The 15,524-nt window shown below is 48.7% G+C and overlaps 1 protein-coding gene across 2 annotated transcripts; it reads left to right on the top strand.

Moving 5' to 3' along the window:
• The first annotated feature begins 9,414 nt into the window (after positions 1-9,414).
• On the top strand, positions 9,415-15,269 carry ADCYAP1 (adenylate cyclase activating polypeptide 1). 2 transcript variants are annotated; one of them, XM_061448676.1, is made up of 5 exons: positions 9,415-9,702; positions 9,986-10,093; positions 11,858-11,992; positions 12,500-12,595; positions 13,364-15,269. In XM_061448676.1, exons 2-5 carry the CDS (start codon positions 9,993-9,995, stop codon positions 13,548-13,550), a joined length of 519 nt encoding a protein of 172 aa, XP_061304660.1. In that variant the 5' UTR covers positions 9,415-9,702; positions 9,986-9,992; the 3' UTR covers positions 13,551-15,269. The 2 variants fall into 2 exon arrangements, with proteins under 2 accessions (XP_061304660.1, XP_061304661.1); XM_061448677.1 differs by lacking the exons at positions 9,415-9,702; positions 9,986-10,093 and adding an exon at positions 11,372-11,525.
• The last annotated feature ends 255 nt before the right edge of the window (positions 15,270-15,524 follow it).

Consider the following 15,524-nt stretch of genomic DNA (forward strand, 5'->3'; position numbering starts at 1 on the left):
TTACTGCGTTGCTCCTTCCACAAAAACGTCTGAAAAGAGAAACCTGCAACCCCCTTGCATTTTCTCCATTTCTTACTAGTTCAAAAAAAATTGAGTTTAATATCTCTGTGACCTTTCAGTTTTATAGCACCTAACTGGAGCACAGAAGCTATTTTCTTCTTCAATATGAGCTTTCCTTTCATTGCAGGCTCATTTAGGCTTAGGACTAATGTAGCACAGCACAGAATACTACATGGATTTGATGTTTTGCAGCTCTGTTTCCAGTTAACTATTCCTAAATTTTATAGCCATGAATCATGCATTCTGGGGTTTTTTGTCTCCCATCATGTGGTGTCTATAGAAATGGGGAGGAATGATCCTGAGAGATTATTTAATATAAAAGTATTTAATATAGGTTTAACTACGTTAGCTATGTGTATAACCTTTACTATAGGTTTAACTAACTACCAAATGCAGACTTTGAAGACAGGAAGAATCTTTGGGCATTACGCTCCACATCCTAAGAGCAAATTTATGCTTTTAGCCTGTGGATCAACACTTCGGAACTTTCATCATCTTTCTAATACACTCCAGTGACTGTGCTGACACTACCTGGTGTGTTCCAGAACAGCAGTGCACACTATTGTTCATTAAGAAAAAGATATGAAGAAAACTCTCCTTACTGCCTCTTCTTCCCCCACAAAAATCAAGGAAGGACACCAATTATACTGAGTGTAATGACTAGCAGTATTGTTAACTAATCAACACGGGAAGATGGGGAAAGATTTCTTTTGAAGGACATCTTTTCCTCAGTTGCAAAGTCCCCTTTGATTACCTTGTTCTCTGAGGATGAGTAATGTGCTTTTAATTTTTAGTTTAGTTCAAGGTTATTAATCATCTTCAAACTAACAAAAACTACATGAATTCACTAGAGTTTCGTGACATTCACTGTACATTTTCTTTTTTGGAGGCATAGTTTTCTTTGCAATTGATGTCATGCTGATTTCTACAGGCACTGTTGGAGACCATCACCCAACAATTACTGTTTGGGGGGGGATGACACAGGGATTTCTTCAACTGAAATCACTTTTCATAGAGACTAAATACTACACTCCCCTGAATCCATGACAGAGTGCATCAGCAGGTATTTACTTTATAGCTTAATGGCATTAAATGTTTGGAGACACGTGAGGTGTTACTCCTGAGCAGTAAACCTTCACCACTGGCAAAAAAATGGAGTCAGATTAACAAAAGTGATGGTCTGACCCCACTAAAGACGTTAGGATCTTTGCCTTTGACATCAGTAGGGTGAGATATTTATTTTAGAGCTATTCTGGTTCTTACCTATGTGCTCCCGAGGGACTCACTAGATTTGCGGTTTTTCATACTGTAAATGTAATACATTAACAAGTACATGACTTATAAGAGCATTGTGAAATTAGTAGTAATGCTTTTGGATGAAAGTTATTGCATAATTGCAGCATATTTTATAAATATGAAAAACCTACAATAAGTACAGGGATATCATCGTCAGACCACATGCAGATCATCTTTCATCTAGAAAAAAAGGTAACTTTTTTTTTTCCTAAATCTACGGCATGGGGTTTTTAGCATAATTTTCTCAGTACTGAACAAATATTTGCCCCTTTCACAAACAGAATTCTGTGCCCATATACCCAGTATTTACGTTGTAATTCAGGCTCTGGGATAATTACATAAAGATATTCCAGATTAGGAATGGGAGGAAAGAAACAGGATATGCGGACATGAACAGTACATCAGAAGCAATCCGTGGCTCAGAACAGATCTTGTAGAACTGGTATGAGGAGATAAGGTTGGGAGATATATTCAAAACAGAGTTTTTCACTTTCCATAGAAGAGAAGTTTAAATAAATAATGCTCTTGACAATAGCTTTCTTTTGCATGTGATTAAATTATTTTCCCCCAGAGAGGTGATAGATAAAAAGGTATCTCACTTTGGCATCCTTATTAAAAATGAAAAAAAACCAAACCAAAACCCATAAACCAAAAGCCAAGCCACCTTTAATTGCTAGCATTGGATTATAAAATGGTACTTCTGTAATTTCTTGCTCATACTTTTTGTCTATTGTGTTTCAGAGCAAATTCCTGTCACCGTCTGATTTTAAATAAGAGAAGCTAAATAAGTTCATTATCCAGTGGTCAAACATAAATTTCAGATAGTTAAATAAAAGGAATATACACATTCTAAACCAATCTCAACTGTTGTGGAGACTTAGAAGAGAATTTTTTGTTGCAGAGTAAAATATGTCAGACAACCACCCCAACTCATATGCAATTAACTACTTTTTCCGCAGGTTTACTTTTAACTACAAAATCAATAATATAGTTGCATCAGGAAGGGGAATTTCAATACAGTGAAAAATATATTGAAGTTTCAGGATTTTAAACATTTCTACAGACTATCATAGTTATATTATTTTGTTGTTCTGTTGACAAAGACAGGCACCTCTGGGGATTTAACACAGATTGGGGGGTGAAAAGATATGGTTCAGTCTTGCAATGTCCTGGTAACTTCTGGTTGTTTTGAGTTCTGTAAATTCCTATGAAATTCAAAGAGGACCAAAGACAGCAGTATTTACATAATGAGCTTAATAGACACGTACCTGGTGTTAGGAAATCAGATAGGAGTTTCTGCAGACAATCTTCATTCCTAATGAGAAAGGTCAAAAAATCTAGTGCAGTTCTGTCTGAAATCAGTGAAAGTCTTTCCTGTGGCATTACAAGGGTCAGAGACCAATTTTTGACATTACAAGAGGCCATTACCAACATACAGCCTGACCTTTGAATAAAGGAGGGCAAAGAATGGCTCGATAGCTTGGAATCTTTTAGAAAGACAGCAAGCCTGACTTTAAAGATGTTTAAGTAATGGAGATGGTAATCCAATTCTGTTTAAGTGATTAATTGCCTCAGCTGTTGCAGAAATACATTTTATTAGAGGATAGAGATGGATCAGGCCATAAGGCCACACATAAAAAATTCTTTGTGCCATCCTTAAATATAAGAACTAAGAATTGCCCATTTCCTTTAGGCTAAGTAGACCCAAGTACTTTATTGAACTTAAACAAATAAAAAAATGTTTAAAAACAATGATGCTGCCTTATGATTGGAGGCTTTGGCCCTTAAAGATCCTCCAGTGCGTCATGTATGCAGTTAGAGATTCATTTCATGCTGTTTGATTGTGGCATGTTTCAGAGCCCGGGAAGCCCAGAAACTGACAGTTAAAGGCAACCAGGTGCTAAAATAGCCCCTGGTCTCACACAGCCAGAGAAGTGGCTGTCAGTGCACGCTGCTGATGGAGAAATCCAACCTGTGACCTCTCTGGGGACAGCCACTGTCCAAATGTCCCCGTGCTTTCTGCGAGCTTAGTTATGGCCGCAGCCAAAAAGAGTGTGCTGGCTCCTGGCTCTGGTGTCTGGCTCACAGCCTTCATGTCTGCTGTCCAGTCAACTCCTGGCACAGAGGCAAACTCAGAACCCTGATCTCATCCGACATGCTTTGTCTTTCTGGAGCTATGCCTCTGGCCAAGCAGGGCCCCTCCTGCCCTGCAAAGGGATGTGGGAGCTCTCACCGTTGCTCACTGTGCACAAAATGAGGAGCTAAGCTGTATGAAGGACTCCCACACTCAGTGCAATTTTGGCTGTGTCCAGCATGGACTACAGCCCAACAAGGCAGACACTGCACTACAGGGTGCACGAGCCACTGAGGACAGGCTTCGATGCCCACCCACATGTCTTTTTTTCCTTAATGAGACAGAATTCGTTATCCTCTCATCACAATATGCGGACTTGATTGATGTTTACTGTGCTCTGTGTGACCTGTCTCTGTTGTCTTTAGCGTGGTTAATTGGAACTATTGAGCTCTGGCAATCTGGGATTTACCCCTGTTGGGATGGTCCTCACCTGCCCACCCTGGCCTGCTTCTGCACAGCCTTGCTCCCATCAGACTGAATTAAGCAGCGCTGTCAGGAGCCAGGGACCCTTCAACAGTTTTCCAGCACAAGCAACACAAAATTAGTGTTTGGTAATAGGCTGCACACTGTTTTGTAATAAGAAAATATGGATGATTCTATTTATTCCCTCTTGCTCCTGTGATGATAAGAAATGTTCTAATTCATTATTAATTTGTTCCAACTATTTCTGGTAAATCTAAACTATGAATAACTTTAGCTCTGCCATTAGCAATACCTCAGAACTACAGATGGGTTTTAGTTTTGGATACAGGCATGTGACAGTCCCACTGTTTCTAAAGGTGTACCCCAAACTCTGTTACATTTGGGTACAAAACCAGTACTTACCATTCATACTGGGTTACAGCTGCATCTAAAGCCACCTGGAACACAAAGATATTGTGGTCATTCTTTGTCCAGTATAAATTTACTGTAGCTTGGCAGCACTCTGTGAAACTTTGCATGTTCAATCTGCTTAAGGATTTACCCTTCCCTGAACACCAGACCAAATGGAAGTGAGAGTGGGAATAGACCTAGACCTGCTGCCAGTGCTAAAGTCTTTTATTCTCCCCTGTGGACTAGCAAGATCTTTAGTGGCATTTTGTAGCTTGCTGGCTTTAGTGTAGAAAAGGCCTTTGTAATATTAAATCTTCAAAAGGTGATTTTTTTTTGTGTTGTTTGCCTTTCGTAATTAGGAAACTTATAATTTTCATATAAATGATTGATCAAAGAGCCATTGTCAAAAAACGTCAAGGATTTTCTTTTGTTTGTTTTCTTATAGAATATGAATTTACTTTGGTGAAAGACGGGAGATTATAAATGTATCTATTGATCAGCCAAGAAAATTATCTGTCACATGCATAGCATGGTGGTACCTCCTTGTGGAACCGAGTTCACTGTTTGGTCTTTCATTCCTCTAGAAGTGCTTTTCTTGCCTTTGTGTTCGGATGTGAATGACTCTTCCTTTGCTTTTGTGTTGTCGTAGTCATCTGGCTTCATTTACTGAAGAGGGGGAGGAGGACGCCCACCATGTAAGATTGAACACCAAGTTTCTATGTTGGCAACCCACTGACCTTGTCTCTCACCGTGAGCACTAAGCTGGATGACTGCACTCCTTGTGCTCCTACACTGCTGTCTTGGGAAACACTGTTCTGCCTCCTCACTTCAGAAAATAAAAGAAATAAAAAATCCCAGCCCTTTTCCTCAGAGTGCATTTACTTGAGAATGTTTATTAATTGTTTGCATGGAAATATAATTGAGGTGATAAAAGGAAACAAAGAATTATCTGTGATATCCTTTGAGACTTTACTAAGATCTGGTGGTCACCTGCGAAGACACTGGCAAGGGCCCCAGCCACCAGGCAAGGCTTGTCTCTCTCATGTCTTGAGAGAGCTGTCCCTGGTTGGTACTCTCCATTTTTCCCATGGTTTGTACCTGCTGCATCGAAGGTCCCTGGGTAAGCAACCTGTTTGGATTACAGCTTTGCTCTTTTGGTCTCTGATAGACATGAGGAAGCACACAGATGTATGTGCTTTCCAGAGTGTGCCTAAACATTTTGCTGCTTTTACTTAGAGAAGGCTCAAGAGGGGATGGTTTAATAAAAGAAAAAACAACCCTGAATGAAACGCTTCAGTGCTCTCTCTCCCTGAGTTGATTGCTGCCTAGCCTCAATGAGGAAAGTGGGGCTTTCCCACTTCTGTCAGGGCTGCCATGTACCAGCTGGAAGTGCTGAAATGTCCGCCAAGCCCTGGCTTCGCCTGCTTGAGCTTTAATAACTTCTGTTCTTCTGCCAGGCAATCCTTTAATTAGCCATTATCAGATGACCATAGCTACACCAGTGACTTCGTGGATGAGTACATCTCCCCTCTGACAAGTCCATCCTTCCCAGGAGATGGTTTTCAGGGAGGAGGAGGCTGGAAAGCCAAGAAAAGATGAAGCCTGGCATGATGCTCATAAAGCTGATGCAGTCATGTACTCGTCGGCAGACTGGTCTGCGGTGGGTTTCCCAAGCCAATGCAGCAAGAAAGAAGGCTTGGGGAGAAACAGTAACAAGGCACAATAAACCCATAGTGTGTATGTGAGAGAGACAGCTAGGTTGGCAGGATTGTCTGCTTTTGAGAAAGAAGAATTCATCCTTTTCTATATTGGCAGAAAAATGCGTGCTTTTTCATGGTAAAATTATGTATTCCTTGTCCAACAGTTTTCCAGGTTCCTCTTAAAATACATGGCTGAAGTGGGACATACTGAGAAAACAGGAATATAGTGGCTGGACATTCAACAAGTGTGCATGGGGGTATCATATGGCTTTATGGACCAATAGAGTTCCTGACAATTTGATAGATCACTAGTGGTATTTTTTTATGAAATAGACATAAATAGGAAAAATAAAAGAAAAGAAAAAAAAAAGAAAAGGAGTTTTCTGAGAAGGAGTTTTCTGAGAAGTGGTGAAGGAAAGATACCCATTATGGGACATGATGAAATAAGTTCCCTGGGATTAAACTGATGGCAATATGTTTTAGAGCAGTCAGTCCTGATCAGGTTTAAAAAGGCTTAGTGGATGTAAGCTCCTCTAGAAATACCGATAGAATTGCAATGTTCTAGTTAATAAAATAGATATTTAAAATATTATAGTCAGGTAAATTAAAAAGAATAACTTAAGCTGGTAGGAGAAAAATGAAGGAAATACTGCCAATGAAAAAAACCCTACTTTTCTTCAGTTGCCACCTTAGAGAAAACTATTTTAAACCTTAAATCCCTCTCAGCCTTGAAATGACAGAGTTAACTGGAAATTTACTTGTACACTGCAACCAGATTTAAGCCTTCACTTATTCAGTCTAAATCGCAATCGAGTCATATGTACATTCGCTTTGTCCATGCACACCTGTGAAATAGATAGAGATGCCCTGAGAATTTTATTGGCATGAATCGTGTGAGTTACTCACCCTACATGAGAGCATAGAAGTTGTGCTTTTTGCAAACCATCCTGATATTGCTCCTGCATCCGCAGCAGTACGTGGGTGACACTGGGGGTCTGTTTCATGGCAGCTGTATCTGTGTGCTGCTGATGCACAGTATTTCAGGCATGCTGCAGGTACTTTCTGTATGTGGGGGATCTGGGGAGGGAGGAGGGGAAATGAAGCGATGTAAACAAAGCGTAGCTGAAAGGACCTTTTCGAGAGTGGAATCAGCCACAGGTTTAAAACGTATTGCTCCTGATTCCAGTCTCTTCGGCTTTCATAGCAGGGTCCGGGAGACCTAAGGGGACCCGCGAGGGCTGTCTCGTGCTACCTCCACCCTCACAACCCGGGGGATCGGGGCACCCCCGGCCCGCCCGACGGCCGCAGGAGCGCCGCTGCCCGCGCGGTGGCGCCCTCCGCTCACGGACCGTCCGCGCTGGCTCAGCCCCGCAGCTCCCCGCGCTCCGCGATCCGTTCTGAGGGGGAGTGCGCCCGCGCCCGTCGATGGGGAAGCCCACCGTTGGGGTGTCCCCTTCCCCAGTCCATTCTCTCCCGGGAACCCTTCGCGTTCCTATATGGGGACAGCGGAGTCCCTGCTGCTGCGTGCCCCCTCCGGCCCCGGCATTTCGTCGATGGCCGTTTCACAAGACCAATTTCATTCACGTAAATTTCCTTTATGTCCGGAAAAAGATTTTGAAACCTTAAATGACCATAATAAGAATGTAATTGTATGGGTGTGTTTTTTGTTGTTGTTATTTTTGAGAAATCGATTCGGGCTCGAATAACTCATTCAAGCGTCTAACACCGAACGCATTCAAATAGGAAACAGGAGAACTATATTATTGCTGCTTCCTGAACTCTCTGCTTATGATCCCAGTAATTAAAATGTGCAGTAATGGCAGCCTGTGTTTCTTTGGGTCATTCTCGGAAACGAAGAGCTGATTTTCGGCGGCCGAGGGAGGAGAGCGCGGAGACGAGCGCAATCCCAGCGGATGGCAGCCCGTCGGTGGTCCGCGCCCGGCGCTCCGCATCACCTGGGGGAAAATAATCCCGGCGGCGGGAAAGTCCCTAGAGAAGGGATTTCCCTTCCAGTCCCTCCTGCTAATCAACTTTTTTTTCTTCCTTTTCCTTTTCTTTTTTATCCCCCCCCCCCCCCCCCCCCCCCATCCGTCCCAGTCCCCTCCCGCTCTTCCAAGCGCTGTGATGCGCACCTCTATCTCATTACAAGGAGGTGCGGGGCAAGGGAAGGGGGGGAAGCCTCCCCCATCGCCACAGACAGCCGCAATCGCCCAGCGTGGGACCTTCCCACAGGGCGCCCTTGGGGACCGTCCCCCCCGCCCCTTTGCTGCACCGGCACACGCGGAGCGGTTACGGCGCTGCTGGTTTGCCCCGCGGAAGGGGGGGCCTTGCGTAATGAGAATAATACCAAGATTCCTTCAAAAGAAAGAAAACCAAAAGGCAATAAAAAGAAGTAAGAAGGGGGGGAGATCGACGAAAAAAAGGCACTCCTATTCCCAAATCTCCGTGGCAGTACGGGTTCCGTGCCGGGGCCGCTCCGCCTGCGCTCTCACAGCGGCGGGCAGCTCCGCGGGGGCCTGAGCCCAGCAGCTGGGCCCCGAGAGGAGTGAGCTGGCTCCTCGTCTCCCCGCGGAGGTAAGCCGCGGGGGAAGCCCCCCTGGTCCGGGGACCCCCAGCCCACCCCAAAAGGCCCTCCTCCGCCTCCCTGGTCCCTTTCCACGTCAGGTAAAAGTTGACCGTGGCGATCATCCATTTAGGTTTGTGGGATAGGTAGCGGGGTTTTGCAGGTGTTGCTGTTTGGTTGTTAGGTTTGGGTTTCTTTTTTTCTTTTCCTATTTTTTTTTGTTTGTTCTTGGTGGGGGGGGGGGGTGGAAGGAGGTGGGGTGTGAGTTGGTGTTTATGAGAAGCTTTATGACTCCTGATAAGCTCATCTTTGAGGACGACACAGAACTGTGTTCCTTGAGGAATTGGGGTGGTGACGTCTTTTCTGATACCCGATTATTACGTGACTGGGGGAGAAAAAAAAAAAAAGGCATTTGATTCATGAATAAAAATCCGGACACCACCACGGGGGCAACAAACAATATTGCCCGTCCTCTAAGGTAACAAGCAGGCAAATGTTTACGAAGAGGGCTCTTGCTGAAGCGGGGTGTTTGCAAAGATTTTGTTGCTAATTGCGTATCAGACGGAAGGCTGCGGAAGGCTGGTCAAGTTTGGAGCCACCGAGCAGGAAGAGAAGAAGAGGAGAAGGCTGAAGGCGCTCAGTGAGGAGAGAGAGCCGGGGAAGAGCGCACCGCCCGCAGCCAGCCCGCCGCTCCCGGCTCCGTTCCCTCTTTTCCCTGCGCTCCCTTCGCAGGCGACATCTCCCTCCATCCCTCTCTTCCCCTTCCCTTGCAGCCTCCTGTCCAGATCTGTGCTGCTACCTGCAAACTTTTTCCCATTTATATATTTTCCTCTCTATTTTTTTCTCTCTTTCTTTTCGGAGTGGATTCCCCTAAAACCAGCAAACAACTCACTGCTGCCTTCGCGTCTTCTTCATCCCGCGGTTCCTTCGCCCATCGGAAAGGCGATGCCACGAGGGTTTTAACTCTTTTCGGCCGCAACTTGGGAGACACCTGAATTTTCCCCCACCCCCATTTGGGGTCTTTTTTCTTTTTTTTAAAGCCTTTCTTTTTTTTTTTTTTTTGTCTTCCCTTAAAGACCTGCCCTTTTTGTTTTCGCAGCCAAACGCTCTTACTGCCGGGTGTTTAGAGTTTCATGGTAAGGACACAAGGCAGCTTGCCGGGCCTTCCAACAGTGATCCCGGGGCGGGCGGGCTTGCGGGCATCGACGGGGCAGGCAGCGGCAGCAGCGCTCTGCGTTGGGCACCTCCGCGCCTCTCCGCGCAACTCTGCTGCCCAGGGCTCCTTCCCCCACAGGCTGCGCTGCGCCTCTTCCCCGCACGCTCGCCTGGGGGCTCGGTGTATCGTGGGGTGGTGTTTTTATCCTCCTTTTTCTTTTTTTTTTATTTTTTGACAGCGGTTTTCCTTTCCCTCCCGCACAGAGTGGCAATGTGTAGCAAAGCGCTCCTAGCACTCCTGATCTATGGCATAATAATGCACTGCAGCGTCTACTGCTCACCTGCAGCCGGACTTCAGTACCCGGCTCTCAGGTAGGTCTGTCCCCCGCCCGGGATCTCCGCTAGGACACCTTCACCCACCCCCAACTGCCCTGTCTTTGCTACCGGCTTTGCTATGGGCAGAGGGTTCTTGCCGGGGAGCAAAGTGGAAGGGGATGAGGAGTCACCAAACGAACACCCCCCCGCCCCCCGTCGGCTGTGTGCCCACCCCCTGCTCCCCGCGATAGAAACCGCTGCGAGGGTCGGTCATGGAGGAGGGTCTCCTTCGGCTGCAGCGCAGGCTTTCCCCGCCCGCCCCCTGTCCCGCACAGGCCCCGAACGCTTTCGGGTGCCGAGGGTGAAGGGCGAGCACCGCAGGACCGGACGGGGGGAGCGGGGCGGGAGGGGCGGGTGCGCCGTTGGCTTTGAGCTTGTGAAAGATGCCCTGGTTCGTGTGGGAGCTGACAGGGATTCAGCCTGCTCCCGTGTTTACCTGTCTGTGTACGACCTCCTTACTCAAAAAGTGAAGGAAGGGGCCTGGCACAAGGCTGTTTTGTTTTCTGTGTCGGTTCGGAGTTGTCTTGCTGGGCTCCTGTGCTGCCCCTTTCCACCCGGCAGCCGGAGGGGAGGGTTGCCCCCCACTGTGTTTGAGGCAGAAGTAGGGGACCCCTTGGGCCATCGGCAAGGGAGCGTTTCCCGTGCCGGGCCGTGGCTGAGGGCAGGGGCAGCCCGTCCGGGGAGGCCGCTGTCAGCCTGCTCCCGAGCTGCTTGCCGTCTGCTCGAGAGACCGGTGCTGCTTGACTTGGGGAGTTTGGGACTGGGTGCTGTTGTTCCGCCCCGCGGCCGTTGGCTCAATTCCGGGGTGCCCAGCGAGGGTCACCGCTGTGCGGCTCAGCTGTGAGCGGGGGGCGGTGCTGGGAGCGCCAAGCTGTCAGGAGGCTGTGCTTTTGGGGGCTCCGAGGTGTCCTTGTACGAACCGGCAGCCCGTCGGGGCTGGCTGACAGCAGCCCCTTTCTTTTCTCCGGGCAGAGCTGCTGCGGGGAAGGGGCTCCGTGGTCTGCGGGGCCATTAGCCAGCAGCAACCTGGCTCTCCTCGTTCAAGCTCCTGAATTAGCAGGAGTGAAACACTTTAGCGGCATCTATTATTAATACCTCCGCTAAAGCTCACAGACAAAAATAGCTGCCTGTAACGTACAATGACCTACATCGTACTGCAGAGAGGGAGGCAGAGAGCGGGGGGTGGGGATCGGGAGGTGGGGGGAGAACAAAACTGGCGAGATCTCAAAGGGCAGAGGCACCATTCAACGAAAGACAACTACAAGTGAATCCTCCCCCCGGCCCCGCGGGGGCTTGCGGGGAGGAGCGGGACCCGGCCCCCGGCTCCAGCCCCGGGGGCTGCCGCTCACCGCCCCGGCTCCGCGGGGAGGCTGCTCGGCTCCTGCCCAGCCCTTGGCACACAAACGCGTGTGTGTATGCGTGCGGCAGGGTGCGTGCGCTACGCTCGGGAACCACAAGCGGCAGCTTGCGGTGGAAAGGGGCTGATTCTCGGCCCGGGGGAGTCGGGGATAGGCGTGATGTTTGGGGCTTTTCTCGGAGCGCGTCTGACAGCGGTGTGTTCCCTCCCCCGTGGTCCTGCCCCGCAGAGGCGGCGGAGGGCGGGGATGGGGGACGGGCGGGCTCAGGGAGGGGTCGGGGCAGTCGGACGGGGTTCCCTGGGAGCCCGGGTAGGTTCCGCGGAAGGGTGGCCACCAAGGCACCGCGACCGGAGCGCCCCGCGGAGCCCGGCTGACTCCTTCCCCTTGGTGCTCTCGTTGCCAGGCTGGAGGATGAGGTCTACGACGAGGATGGGAACACCCTGCCGGACTTCGCGTATGATCACGAGCCCCTTGGTATAGCGAATCCGTCCTCCATGATCGGCGAGATGTACACCTTGTATTACCCACCGGAAAAGAGGTGACTGCAACTCGCGGGGTGTCAGGCGTGAATTTTGAGGCGGGAGTAAAACGGGTCTTACCGATCGGGGAGGTGGAAATAATAATAATAATAATCATCATCATCAAATAGCCCACAGCAATAGCAACCTCCCTAACACTCACAAAAAAAAATATCCTGAACCCAAACCACCCTGTCTAGGTCACGATGCCCAGTTTAAAGCCTAGAACAGGAAAAGCCGCCTTACCTCCAGCAGCCAGGGGGAGGGAGCGGGGCGGCAGCCGCGCCGGAGACGGCTAAAGATGCTCCCGCAAATGGAAGAGAAATCCCCAGCCGGGCCGGAGTCGACCAAGTGCAGTGAAAAGGGCTCTGGGTGGGGAAGAGGGTCCCCGAGGAAACGGGGAGCTGCCACCTGCCCTCCCCTCGCCGGTGGGGACAGGCGGTCATAGCCACCGCCCCGGCTTCCGCACCCCGCAGCGGCCACTCACGGGCCTCGCCGCTCATCCGCGGGCTCTTTCCTCCGCACAGGCACGCCGATGGGATCTTCAACAAAGCCTACAGGAAACTCCTGGGCCAGCTATCCGCCAGGAAATATCTGCACTCCCTGATGGCTAAGCGGGTCGGGTAAGGGTTTCTGCTCGTTCTTTCCCGCGGTGGGCGTTGGTGCTGCTGCCGCGGAGGCGCGGAAAAGGCCGCGGCTGGAAGGAACAAAGCTGCCGGGCTGGGCCTGGGAATGTGCTGCGGCGGCTCCGGCGCTGGGGGACTCCGGCTTCCCAAACCTCAGCATCCCCCGGGACCTGCGGCAGGCACAGGGGGAGCCTGGCTGTCAGCGCAGGCGTTCGCGGAGGTTGCTTTGGTTTAGCACTCTCGGGCATATATATATGTACGTATGTATATGTATACGTGCATTTATATGTATATGTCTCTGCAGTTCTTTGCAACCATCTGATTTAAGATTATAAATTGGGCAGCTTCCCCCTTTTGCTGTGGGGGGACAGTCTGTCGGAAGCGATGCCCGAGGGCTCGGCTGAAGCGGGGGGGGCCTGGGCCTGGCTGCAGACCCGCGCACCCCTCCGAGGCGGGCGGGGCTCCCCGCGGCCGGCGGGGCAGGGGTGAGCCCGGTGCCACCCGCCGCCCTTTGGCAGAAGGTAACATGTTAATAAAGCCCCGGGGAAAAGCCCAGCTTTCCCTGCCTTTATGAATAATTCATGGGAGGAGATATTGTCTTGCCACTTGTGCGCACGACGTCGGGAGATGGGTTTCGGCGCGGCCTTTGTCTCCCAGCGCATCTTCCGCGCAGCGTGTGGCGGCGGGGTAGCGCAGGGCCGGGGGAGGCGCGGAGGGGTGCGGAGCTGCCCCGGCTGATGCAGCTGTGCTTCTCGGTGCTTGCAGCGGTGGCAGCGGCGGCCCGGGGGACGAGACGGAACCGCTGACCAAGCGGCACATAGACGGCATCTTCACGGACAGCTACAGCCGCTACCGGAAACAAATGGCTGTCAAGAAATACTTAGCAGCCGTCCTGGGGAAAAGGTATAAACAAAGAGTTAAAAACAAAGGACGCCGAGTAGCGTATTTGTAGCGATGAGTAACCAGCCACTCCTGTGTATACAAAGTCCTAAGAGAGAGAGAGAGAGAAAGAGAGAGAGAGAGACCCAACAACAACAAAAAATCTAAACAAAAACAAAAGTAATTTCCAAACTGACTGAACAATCACCGCTCCTGTGTTACCTAAACATGTATTTATGTATGAAGTAAAGCCATTAAATGAATATTTTGATAATAATATTGTTTTTCTTTTGTACAAAAGCACTAGAGAAACGCACAGTTCTACTTTGTGGACCAATCATTAAGTTATATATAATATATAAATATATATATATAAATACTACTAAGAATACTAAAGAACAATTCTTCATATAAAGCCTGCACAAAAACAAAAATTCGCCTGAGCTGTTTATGTTTTTATAGAAAATAAATAGGAAAAAAAAAAAGGACAATCATTGTTTTGAATATTATTCCTATTTTTGTAACGGAAATTAAAAGGATAGTATTTTTATCCGCGACAGGGTCGAAGACATTAATTTTCACCATTTGCTACTGTACATAGAGAAGGATGCCCTGCTCCCAGGGGATTATGAGGAAAATGATTTGGGAAAATTGGCGAAGCAGATTCTTCCCCCGGTGAGTCCCAAGGCAGGCTCCTTTGCCACTAGCCTCTCTGGAGAGGCAACTTCCCTTTTCCTCTAGATTTCGATATTTATTTTTTCTCCTCCTGCTATCTTTGATTCAAGTTGTATCTATATTAGTGTCTCCTCAAACAATGAGCTTAGAAGATAATTCTCTTGTGAAAAACAACAGCTCGATCCAAATTGTTCATCTTAGTTGCCTATTGGAGGGAGAAATAGTTAAAAACGAAAACAAAACCAAAATAGCAAAAAAGAAAATTCAAAACAAAAAAATAAGCCAAAGCCAACCCCCACCCCCTAGATCCCGAACCAGCAGCAAAGATAGTAAGTACTAAGCCCCGTGCACTGCTCTTCTGGCTGGCTGGGCAGAGTTGCAGAACAAAGCGAAAGCGGAGATAGGACCCGTGTGGAAAGAGCGGGGAAGTGAGCGGCGGCGGCCCCCGGCGTCCCCCGAGGCACCCGGGGCCGGCTCTGGTACCGATGTCGGTGCCAGAGCCGGTGCCGCAAGGTGTAGGGAAGACGAGGCAACCCCACCTCCGATCCGCTACCCAACTGCCCCGAGCAGCTCGGTACTGGACCTGGATGCAAAGTACAGTGTGTTACTCTCCAGTGCTGTCCATGCTTTTCATCATGTGTAACAAGCAGGGTTCTCGCCTTTGCAGTTTTTTTTTCTGTCGGACTTGCTCTTTTCTTTGACTGTTTTATCTTGTAGACCCTCCTGCCTCTCATCCTCTCTTCGTACTTTTCCGAGCTCTGTTTAACCCACCTGAGTAACCTTTTCGGGTTATGTTCTTTTGAGGAACAAAAAGTAAAAAAAAAAAAGATAAAAAAAAAAAAAAGATTGTGAACGCTCTCTCACTCCTTTGTTCTGTTTTATGCAAGCTCTTGTTGTACAAGTTTAGGAACCCCTGTTGTAGCTACCACTAAAGACTTATGCACTACTATGAAAGTTTTTGTTCCTTGTTTATTGAGTTTGGAGGTAAAATGTATTTTTCTACATTCTGGCTTATTGCTTAGTAAAATTTATTTCATAAAACAAACTTTTGTCATAAAAGAATGTGTAGTGTTCACCTGTGGTCCGGTTTCTAACGAGATAAACCATTTCCACCTCATCTCTCTATGTACGGACTCCTATCTTACCTTCCGCCGGGGGCTGGCCCCATCCCTCAGCTCGGGCAGGGGTCGAAGGAGGACGCGGAGGCTCCCGCCTCCCCCCGGCTCACCACACCAACCTTTCAGGAGTCTTTCCAAAGACACAAAGCGAGCCCCGCATTCAAGACGCCGGAAAGCAGTCCCTCACCCCCCCAGACCAAATAAGTCGCGGGTAAAAACCTCCTTCCCTGGCCGGGGAGGAGGGAAGCGGGCAG

The sequence above is a fragment of the Pezoporus flaviventris genome, unplaced genomic scaffold, assembly GCF_033815535.1.
Source record: "Pezoporus flaviventris isolate CSIRO_AGI_PZ_B2104156 unplaced genomic scaffold, CSIRO_AGI_Pfla_v1 ptg000007l, whole genome shotgun sequence".
Taxonomy (NCBI): Eukaryota; Metazoa; Chordata; class Aves; order Psittaciformes; family Psittacidae; genus Pezoporus; species Pezoporus flaviventris.

Bases quoted from the DNA above. Each gene is read 5' to 3' on its own strand.
- ADCYAP1 (XM_061448676.1), top strand. From the start codon at position 9,993: ATGTGTAGCAAAGCGCTCCTAGCACTCCTGATCTATGGCATAATAATG. The intron at 10,094-11,857 runs GTAGGTCTGTCC...TCTCGTTGCCAG, and splicing joins CTTCAGTACCCGGCTCTCAG to GCTGGAGGATGAGGTCTACG. The intron at 12,596-13,363 runs GTAAGGGTTTCT...CGGTGCTTGCAG, and splicing joins CTGATGGCTAAGCGGGTCGG to CGGTGGCAGCGGCGGCCCGG.